Source organism: Erythrolamprus reginae, chromosome 2 (genome assembly GCF_031021105.1).
Source record: "Erythrolamprus reginae isolate rEryReg1 chromosome 2, rEryReg1.hap1, whole genome shotgun sequence".
Classification (NCBI taxonomy): Eukaryota; Metazoa; Chordata; class Lepidosauria; order Squamata; family Dipsadidae; genus Erythrolamprus; species Erythrolamprus reginae.
Genome location: NC_091951.1, coordinates 159,014,335 through 159,025,200, shown reverse-complemented (window position 1 = coordinate 159,025,200; position 10,866 = coordinate 159,014,335). Strand labels below are relative to the sequence as shown.

Here is a 10,866-nt window from a genome sequence, read left to right as displayed (position 1 = left end):
CCCTCTCCCCCGTCTCTCTCCCTCCCTCTCTCCCCCTCTCTCGAAATGGGCAGGTGAAGAAGCAGCGAAAGATTTGGGGTTAGTAAAGCTGCGCTTCTCTGCTTAGTTTGCCCAAATCTCGGGCTCTCGCTCTCATCCCCCTCGCTCTCACTGTTTTAGATCGGCCGCACGCTCTTCCTTTTGCCCTCCTAGAATTGGACGCGTTCAAATCTGGCGTCCTCTTGTCAAACAGTAGCAAAGCGTGAAGCCAGCACCCCGGCCAAAGTACCACGCGGGGAGAAAAGTTACGCTCCGCAGTCCCCGCATCCGAAAGTCACAAGTTTTCTCTTCCACTGGGATGCACACACTACCTGTACCTTCAGACGGCCCTGTGGGGGGGATGGGGGTGGTCCTGGACTACGGGGGATAGGGGGAGAGGTGTCCTGGCAGTGCGATCCTAAATCATCTTCGAAAGCAGGCCGTCCTGATGATAGACCCGCCTGCATTTTTTAACACCCTAACATTCCTTTCCAGAACGCAAGCACGCTTGGCCGAGATCGTTGGCGATTCCACGCGGGGAAAGTTGCACCTAAGGCGGACCTGCCTTACGAGAGGGTTCCCAACATAAACCCTCCGAATTCCAGACGGCTGCGCTAACGTTTTTGCCCGAGGAACTTCACACACAGGGACTACTTTCTGGGGCATTTATTTATTTATTTGTTTGTTTTGTCAAGTACATATTGGTGGTATATAAAGATGTAATAATATGCACATACATGATACTAGTAGGAGAGAAACATTAGGACGGGACGGAAGGCACGCTGGTGCACTTATGCACGCCCCTTACTGACCTCTTGGGAATCGGGAGGTGGTCTAAGGCAGGGCTAGGCAAAGTTGGCTCTTCTATGACATGTGGACTTCAACTCCCAGAATTCCTGATTGGCTCAGGAATTCTGGGAGTTGAAGTCCACAAGTCATAGAATAGCCAAGTTTGCCTACCCCTGGTCTAAGGGTAAAGTTTTGTGGGTTAGGTGATGATACCACAGAGTCTGGTAGTGAGTTCCATGCATCAACTACTCGGTTACTAAAGTCGTATTTCCTGCAGTCGAGTTTGGGGCGGTTGACATTAAGTTGGTACCTGTTGTGTGCTCGCGTGTTGTGGTGGTTGAAGCCGAAGTAGTCGTTGACGGGAAGGAGGTTGCAGCAGATGATTTTGTGGGCTACGCCTAGGTCGTGTTTAAGGCGACGTCGTTCTAACTTTTCTAAACCTAGGATTGTGAGTCTAGTTGCGGAGGTTTCGGGAGCCTAGCGGCAGACCCGCTTCTGTGTTTAAAAAACCCAGCAACAGCAACCATTCCACTGCTGGAGCAGGCGGTCCGCCACCGCGATCACCCACCGTCCGAAGAGAACCGGCTCTGCCGCACAGGCGCACGCCTTACGCATCCCTCCGAGCGGGCTCGGGGCCTTTTCTGCGTGCGCAGGCCGCACCCTCTCCCCTCCCTCCCCTCCTCTCCCCTGCAGGTGGTCCCTGCGCGCCGTTCCATTCATCGCCAGAAGGCAAAGCGGCGAGTTCCGAGCAGGCGCCGGACCCGCTCGGCGTCCCTCTGATTTGGACTCCGACTTCCCGAAGCAGGAAACTCGAGGGGGGCCACCGAGCAATTAAAACAGGGATTCCACCCCGCGGTGACGTCAGCGGCGTGGTAGCCCCTCCCGCCCGCTATAAAAGCAGCCCGCGTGCCGCAATCGGCTCAGCAGTTCGGTGGACAGTTCCGTGGTGCTGAAACTCTTCGGCCCGCGGTTGTTGTTTTTTTTCCCCCCCATCATCTCCCCGGAGCTCGGCGTCGCTTGGGATCTTCGCTCCGGTCATGTTTGCCGCCGTCCGCTGCAGTTTGGCGTTGATCTCCCTTTTTTACTTCCAAGGATGCGCCCAGAATTTCGGACAGACTCGCTTTATCTGCACCTCGGTGCCGGTGGATATGGACATGTGCACCTCTTCCATGCAGAGCGGCGGGAGCACCGAGGAGATGAAGACCACCGTGCTCCAGCTCCGGGAAACGGTGCTCCAGCAGAAAGAGACCATTATGAACCAGAAAGAAACCATTAGGGAACTGACCACCAAACTGGCCAGGTGTGAGAGCCAAAGCACTCTAGAAGGAGGCCCCGGTGACTCTAAAACGGGTGTGGGCTCCAACCGAAAGCAGACCGGCTCTTCCAAAAACACGATGGGAGATCTCTCCCGGACTCCAGCTGCCGAAACACTGACCCAACTTGGGCAAACTTTGCAGTCGCTCAAAATAAGGCTAGAAAACTTGGAGGTACAACTTTCTCCTTTCTGTTCTTTCTTAAATCTAGGCAAGCGGATGCTTCGGAGTTGACTGTGAGTTATCCAGTCCTTGGCTGACTTCCCTCTCGTTTTAATGGTGCGGCTTTGCCCTGCATCGGAGGCAAAAAAAAAACCCCGTTCATCGTCCCATTCAAAATGTTCTCCATCGCTCAGTTCTTTAACAGATTGACTTGTTCCCTTTTTAAAATACGGCGCTGCTCTTTCACTTGGTAAGCTCTGAATGAGTTTAGCTGTGTCAGAGTAGTGAGCCTCAGAACGAGTCTCTGGAAAAATAATGCTTATGGTGTTAATTTGGTTTCCCCCCCAAGCCACTTACTCTCTTTGCTTCTCCCCCCCCCCCAACCTTGCACAGCAATTCAGTAGGATGAATTCTTCGAGCCAAACTAATTCCCTGAAGGATATACTTCAGAACAACATTGATGATTTAGAAAAGCAAGTGCTCTCCCGAATTAACAGCCTGGAAGAAGGAAAGTACAACTCCAAGAATGAGTCTGAAGAAAGAGGGAAAATAGAAAGCACCTTAACTTCCCTTCACCAAAGGATCACTGACTTAGAGAAAGGTAAAGCAACTTGGATTGAAATAGGTGTCGGGCTTTTTTCAAAATAGTGACCCACTTGGAGAAAGGAGAGTGGCTCCTGTATGTCCTTCCTAACACACACACATACACGCACGCACACACACACAAACAAACAAACAAACACACACACACATACTTTCCTGTAACTGCCTCGGCAGTTACTATTATGGGGTGAATCCTGAGTTTATGCAATTGGGAAGGGCAATAAATAGGTTCTATATAATTTGCCTAAAATAACATTGGTCCATGTTGGGGAAAAACACTGTTCACTGGTGAAGTGTCCTAGCAGATAGTTTCCAATGCACGTCTTAATATAACTGATTTATATAGATCGAGCTCTATCCTCTAAGTGACCTAGAACAAGAAAGAGGTTTTTTTTTCTTCAGACTCCAGTAAAATCACTGCATCCATTTACATTCCTTGCTCCTACTATGTGTGTGTTTATATACAGACATAGAGAAATAAAAGTCATTAAGAGTAAAAAGAGAGAAATGAGAAAAACAGGCTTTTCTCTAACCGCTGTCCATGTGATTAGGATTACTGTGCTGAAATGTGTTGGAGGGATTTGAATACTGCCATCTTAAGGTTCATTATATAATGAAAAAGAGAGAGAGATAGACAGGGGGAGAGAGAAAGAAAGAAAGAAAGAAAGAAAGAAAGAAAGAAAGAAAGAAAGAAAGAGAAATTTCCAAGATAAACTGTTCAGGTTTATGTGCTAGCATTGATACTGAGAAGTGATCAAGGCATTCCTACAAAGCTTCATTCCATTTTTGGCACTGCCTTAGTGGAACAATGTGTAATACTGTGTACGTCTACTCAGAAATTAGTCCAATTAACTTGATTCCAGATAAATGAATGCAGCTTTATAACCTTAGTAAATGAATGCAAACACAGAGCAAGCACTCTTTCTTATCTTCCTCCAGGTCAGAAAGATAATAGGCCAACAGATAAATTTCAACTGACCTTCCCTTTGAGAACCAATTACATGTACGCAAAAGTGAAGAAAAGCTTGCCAGAGATGTATGCATTTACAATTTGTATGTGGATAAAATCAAATGCCTCTCCAGGTGTAGGCACACCTTTCTCTTATGCAGTACCTGGGCAAGCCAATGAATTGGTACTTATTGAATGGGGTAATAATCCTATGGAGATCCTTATCAATGACAAGGTAAGCATCATTCTTTTATTGAAGAAATATGCATCATTAAATGTGCAGATCAACAATGAAAACTTTGCATTTGTCCTCCAAATATCATTTGGACATGAAGAATGTGTTTGCAAATCTTTGGTGCTAAATAATTACCATAGGTCTGGTATTAAAACACAGTTTAAAAGTAACAACACAAGATGAGTCTTTAAAAAAACATCACGTTTCAATGTATTCTCTAGAGCAAACAAAATAAATCTAGCTTTTTATATGATTCTGAATTAAACCATTTGATTTGACCAATATTTAAAGAAGGGCTATTGTACACAATGTAATCTTTAAATAATGTTTTCAAAGAAGGAGAACTTCTAACTTTAGTGAAAACTCGCATATTTTCATAATATGACCGGCTCATTTGTTTCATCCTTTCAGTTACACTCTGCCTCTCCAAATTTATCAAAATATATTCCAACTCAAGCAAGGCATTCTTGTGAGGCTTTACAATTGCATTCCGTTTTGAATACTGAAGAAGTCAACTCTCATTTTCTCAGCTTGCCGGAATTGTAGAAATACATGACAATATTTTCAGTTCTGTTCCCTTATTGTCATAGTATTTAAACCTGCAAATCTAATTCTGTGTCCTAGAACATAAAACAAGCATCCTTGTAAACTACTTCCAACGCAGTTCTGTTCATGGTTACTCAGAACTGAGTCTTGTTAAATTCAATAGGATCGATCCCAGATAAGTGTGTTTCGTTTTAGATTGCAAACTTTTGTTATCCTTCCAATAATATAAATGGAGATCAAAATGTCCCATGGCTATTATGGAGATTTGAGAATGTTCCCATCTTATTAGTAAATACAACAGCAACCGGATCTCCAATACCGTGCACAATATATTTGGGGAAATGCATATCTGCAGCAATTCTCGTTTTTCTCTCTTCAGGTAGCAAAGCTTCCTTTTGTCATTAATGATGGGAAATGGCACCATATCTGCATTGCATGGACAACCCGGGATGGTGTCTGGGAAGCTTATCAGGATGGTACCCAGCGAGGCAATGGGGAAAACCTGGCTCCTTATCACCCGATCAAACCCCAAGGGGTTCTAGTGTTGGGGCAGGAACAGGTAAGGTTGTGCAGCGACGACAGGAAACGACCATCCTCTGCAGCAGGGATAAGCAGAAGTCTGACTTGTGGGCTTTTAGAGCTAGAATCTTGAGGGCCACCAATTGGGGCCATGCGCAACACACGTAATTAAAGAGTGTGAAGTCCAAAAAAATTGTTTTGAATGACAGAACTGAATGTCATTCACAATCTTCTAATGCACCCACAAAAAGACTTCTGGCTATCCCTCCTAACCTCCCTCCACATATTTTTTTCATTTCTGCAATACATTTTGGTGGAGGGAGAGTTATAGTTGCTGCTGTTAAAAAAATAATAATCCATGCCCATCTACTGCAGATCACCCAGTGATCTACAGCAAATAATGGTCAGCTCATCCTTGCAGTAATTTGCTGTCATTTCATATAAAGACCGGTGAAGAAGGTGCTAAGCGTTAGAAATGGAGAAAACGTCCACTTCTGGTCTTAATTTATTTATTTATTTATTTATTTATTATTTGGATTTGTATGCCGCCCCTCTCCGAAAACTTAATTGCATTCAGTACTTCTGGATTTGCCCTTCTGAATTGTTCCAAGCTGATACAGGATTCCCTTCAATTCCAGATTGTGTATGCCTGTGTGTACTGAAATCAGTGGGCACTGGAGAGCTTTGTGTTAGTCTGTTTTAGCTCTAAATAATACTAGTCATGGGCCCCTGGTGCCAACATGACCCTGATCATATCAAAATATCTCACAGCCAAAGCCAGCTTTGTTCGTACATTATAAGGTTTCCTGCAGCAAAGTTGCCATGAGTTTCAGCATTTAACTGGTTAGATATGAAAAGATTTTTCCAGACTTGCGCTAGCATTTCCAAGCTTTGTTCCCCAATACTAAAGATGGTAGAATTTAATTTATTCAAAATAATAGCGGAAGAGAAATTAGAGTTGGTGTACTGGTGGGATGGTAGGAAAAATGCTTAAATGAGGAGTCCAGAATGCGTAGGAGTTAAAGAAGACTAATCCATTTCTTTTTGTGACACCTATTTAAGCTCTAGATACATATCCCGACATACAACCGCATTTTATAAAATGCATTAGTATAGATCTTTCACTGCGCAACTAACATTTTCAAGATTTCTTCTGCAATAAGATTTAGGCACCAAAACTACTGCCCAGTAATTTGTACCAGTGTTTGCTAACTTGTACTTTTGGAATACTTTCAGTTGTAACCAGGGGTGGGCTGCTGCCCAGGCGGGGGAGAACGCAGTGGGGTAGCGAAAATGGAGCTCCACCCCAGAGCACCCAATTTGCACTGAAAGATGTTGAAAGAAAATGCAGGGCATCCTGCATAAGCCATGCCCACAGTGTGGTAGTAAAAAATTTGGTAACCCTTCACTGGTTGTAACCATTCATTTCTCAGCCACCTGTGTGTTGCAGTTCCAATATATTTTGAGGGTATTAGGCAGGGAAAGAGGGATTTACACAGAAATGTCAATGTGTCACCTCTGCTTTATGGCAGTACTATATTTGGTCATCAGATCATAGATTCAGACTGCCCTGAATATTTCCACTCAACCTAAGCCATCTCAGATTTTTCTTCTCCCCCTTCGTAAAAGCAGGCAGCTGTTTTACTTATCTTACTATCAAAATAATATGAATAAATTATCCTTAACAATGCTACTCATCCACCTGAAGAAATTGTGTAGCCAGAGATAGAAGGACATGGTAATTATATAACGGGGAGGAAAAATCATGAATTCAATTATTGTTTCTTGATCTCCTCACCACTACCACTCCTTATTTGTAAACAAACTTTCTTCAGATGTGGATACATATAAGTTTATGTATTATTACATAACAGAATGAAATTACGGCAGAAAGAACAAAAATAAAAATTGCCAATTAGAGATAGTGTGAAAGAACGACGATTCAATTTATAGCTATTTAAAAACCTGGGCATTGAAAAAGCAATTCCTGTAGCTCATTAATAAGCAAAGAAATAGCAATTGGATAGGTCTTCTTGAAAATAATTTTCATTCTTCGAGGTACACCAGCAATATTAGAACTTGTAACCAAAGCTTCTAGTTCTGAAAATATATTCTACAGAAGACGCACTTCAGTGACTGAATATTTTTATCTCTATTCAATTTCCTACTGAGCTTCTTTAATGCAGTCTATTCTAGCTGACCTTTCCTTGCTACCCAAAAAGCTTTCTGGCTCATTTCAAGTGTTTATTATACCAGGTTTTAAGATGGTCGATGCTGTGTTCGTTCCCTGGAGAAGGGGAAAGCGCCTTGTGTACATGATGCTGTACCTATTAGCAGAGAATTACTTTTTCAAACCTTTGATCTTCATTTTTTTCCCCCATTCAAGGATACACTTGGTGGTGGATTTGATGCCACCCAGGCATTTGTGGGAGAACTGGCCCACTTCAACATCTGGGACCGAAAGCTCACCCCAGGGGAGGTCTACAACTTGGCTACTTGCAGCACCAAAGCCCTGCCTGGTAGCGTCATAGCCTGGTCTGAGACTAACATTGATATTTATGGTGGAGCCACCAAATGGACATTTGAAGCCTGCCGCCAGATCAACTAAATCTGCCATTCTTTCCCCGTCCCTCTCTCAGATCCACTCAACCCCGGGTGAACAGACATTCTTCTCATCCAGGAATGTTTTACAGACAACTTGCCTTCCTTTTTTTTTCTCTGTCACTTTCGAAAATCATATTACTTGTCCTGAAGAACCAGTATTTTATTGTGGGTGGCGGGTGGGAGGGAAGACTAGGAATCTAGGAAACGTAAATGGAGTTTCTTGATACCATTCTAAGATCACCCAGAACTTTGCAAACTGGCAAAAAAAAACCCAAACCGAGAAGGTCCTAGTTTTCCTCCTGTTTTATGACGTCGCGAGACGAATGGTCTGATTTTTCCGGCTTGCCAACTTCGTTTGAAGCCTGAGTGCCTTTGGGCTGGTGCAACTTTTTCAGCACATCTGTTTTCATTTGCATATACTTTTTAAAAGGTTATCTCTATATATTCCTACTCTACTCGATGTCTTTTAAGCAGCCATTCTCCTCTAGGCAGGTATTGATTGATTCTATTTTTTTTAATGTATTTACAATTAGTTTTCCGAGTTAACAGGATGGCAAAAACTTTTGAATGGTGCATAAGGAGGCTGGATAATGGAGTTGAGGGGAGGGAATGGGTTTCTTTTCTTAAATAGATCAGGTCCTCTACTGTCCCTCAAATATGGTGGTGTTCAAATATTGGCCATAGCCAGAATAGGACAGAGCCATCTTTGCCCCTTCAAACGGTACAGCTAAGACTCGGGAGACTTGCCAAGCTGAGGATCCTGGATGGCTTGTCCAGGTCTGGGATAATGTGTAGGAGCAGCTGTTGCTTATCCAGTGCAGCTGTAAAACTTTCCTATACTGCCTTTCTTTGCTTAGAGCCTAAAGGATCTGCCTCTGTTAGCCATCAAGCTTATGTGAAGTCTAGAGAGAGCCATCACCCCAGAGACATTGGCTACTGTTTCTTCCAAAGCTCTGTGGCCTGAAGATGGCAGTGAATACCCAAACCCCTTCCTGTGGGTTGACCTTCCCTTCTCAATTTCATAGCCAACTCTTCCCCTCCAAAAAAACACACAATGCATCTTGGACCTCTAATGGAAGACTTGACTGAGAGATGGGATCATTTTCCCCAACCCTTTGAGACATTCCACACCCTTGCGTAACCTCCTTTACTCTAAGAGCCATAAACCTGAAGGGCTTGTTGGGGGGAGGGGAGGGAGGGGTGGGGAGGAACAGGAGTCAGATCCAAAGTGTGTGGTTACTTTCTGACTTCCATGGCCATACTTGCGAACAGAGAATTTTGGTTTTTTATCAGTATCAATGGGGCATCGTTGCAGGGGGGGGGGCAGCATTGCCTAGTACAATGAGCCTTGCTTGGACTTTTCCCTAAAGGGGCCCTGTGTCAGATTCTGTGTTAATTTGCTCAAAGGGTTTCCTTTTTGATAAGAGGGAAGGGTGGGGAAGGCACCTTTCAGCCAATAGAGCTAAGAAGCCAAGCGAAGGGCCAGTCTTGGTTTTGCTCCGTAGACCCAAAAGATGGAGGAGGGAATGGCTGTGTAGCCATTTCACGAATCTGTTTGGAACTAACCCTGTGCTGTACTTTTGAAGCATACAAGGAATCCTAGCCTGAATGTAGGGGTAGGTTCCTCACCAAGGAGACAAAGTGCACTTCTGTTGTAAAAGCCAGAGTATTAAGGGTATCTTGAAAAGGACCCAAGACTAGGAAGGCATGTTGGTTGTCTTCTCCTGTGGGGATTGTGCTTTTGTTGAAGTAAAGGAAGCTACTTCCCCTGTGCGCATGCACACTCACATCTTCAGTGGCAACTAGTTGCAATTCAGTGTTGTTCCTTGTTTTGGTTCCCACTTATGGTACTCTTAGATTTCCGCAGGCTTCTAGCGAGACCAAGGGGTGCGCTGCCATTTCTTGCATGTTTCAGTAGGAGCCTCAATTGTGTCCCCTCGATCTAATGCTTGCCTCCTTGCATGGGCCACTGCAGAGCTGTGGGGGCGTTTGCCAAGCAATAGTTCATGCTTAAAAAACAAACCATCCAAGCACCTTAGTAGAGGTCAGGTGTGGCTGGAGAAAAGGCAGTTCATTCACGCCGTGTTCTTCCCCCTGATAAAAGCATGACCTTAACAAAAACAAAAAATGAAAAACCAACCACCTAAAGGACAAGCAATGAACTTGTTAACATTCAAATCAATGGGGACTGTTTCTTTCAAGCATGCTCTTGCCCCAAATGTTTTGGGATGCTCTCCGTTCAGCAAGGGAGTGTGATTCCAAACAGGAACTGTTTATGCCCTTCTGCTGTTCAATGAACCCTGTGCTTTTGGATCAAACTAACGGATATTTCCCGAAGCGCATGTCCTTGGGGTTGTCCCTTTACTGTCCCTTTGGGGTGGCCTCTTCCATGCCAAGTTTCCCAGGAAAAATATCTTGGGCATCAACGTTCCTTTCCTGGACATGGATTGGGTAGCAAACCCACCCTGGCCCAAGCCAAGGCTACTGCTTAATACAATTGATGTTCCCTCTTGCACTGAATAATTCATGCCTCTCTCAGGTGATGTCCTTTTATATAAGCAAAATGAGCACTAAACAAGCAGCACGCGTGTTTGCCTGAAATATTGTCTTGACAATTTCACCACATTCCTAGGGAGGGTTTTCGCTGGCCAAAAAAACCCGCCGTGGTTTTGTGCGTACGGACCACCGTATGAGGTGTCCTCTATTTCGTCAGTCAGAGAACCCGCCTCCTTCTGCCATTTGATTCCAAACATGCATAATTAAAAGTCAGTCCTATTTGCATCTAAGGAGCCTACTTGCAAAGAAGGCTTAAAGTCACAGATTAAGTGTGAGATTAGTTGAACTATCATTTCACCTTCCCTTGAAAGTGTATCTATTGTTCGATCTGTCCAGGCTTTGTGTTTAACACGCACTCACACGCACTCATGATCTCTTGTATTAAAAAAAAAAAGTTTACTTATCAAGAAAAGGGTATTTTTATTAGAAAAGAATATATTGAGAATAAACGGGTATTCCCTCGAAAAATACTTTTAAACTACAGAGGAAGGATAAAGAGAACAAGAAAGTTTATTTTGAAATATATGATGTTTTATATGGTTTCTGTAAAAAAAAAAAGAAAAGAAAAGAAA

General features: G+C 43.8%; 1 protein-coding gene across 1 annotated transcript; it reads left to right on the top strand.

The window, feature by feature from the left end:
* The first annotated feature begins 1,536 nt into the window (after nt 1–1,536).
* On the top strand, nt 1,537–10,866 carry NPTX1 (neuronal pentraxin 1). Its single transcript, XM_070740187.1, has 5 exons — nt 1,537–2,294; nt 2,676–2,883; nt 3,825–4,069; nt 4,995–5,174; nt 7,521–10,866. Exons 1-5 carry the CDS (start codon nt 1,845–1,847, stop codon nt 7,740–7,742), a joined length of 1,305 nt encoding a protein of 434 aa, XP_070596288.1. The 5' UTR covers nt 1,537–1,844; the 3' UTR covers nt 7,743–10,866.

Bases quoted from the DNA above. Each gene is read 5' to 3' on its own strand.
- NPTX1 (XM_070740187.1), top strand. From the start codon at position 1,845: ATGTTTGCCGCCGTCCGCTGCAGTTTGGCGTTGATCTCCCTTTTTTAC. The intron at 4,070-4,994 runs GTAAGCATCATT...TTCTCTCTTCAG, and splicing joins AGATCCTTATCAATGACAAG to GTAGCAAAGCTTCCTTTTGT. The intron at 5,175-7,520 runs GTAAGGTTGTGC...CCCCCATTCAAG, and splicing joins TAGTGTTGGGGCAGGAACAG to GATACACTTGGTGGTGGATT.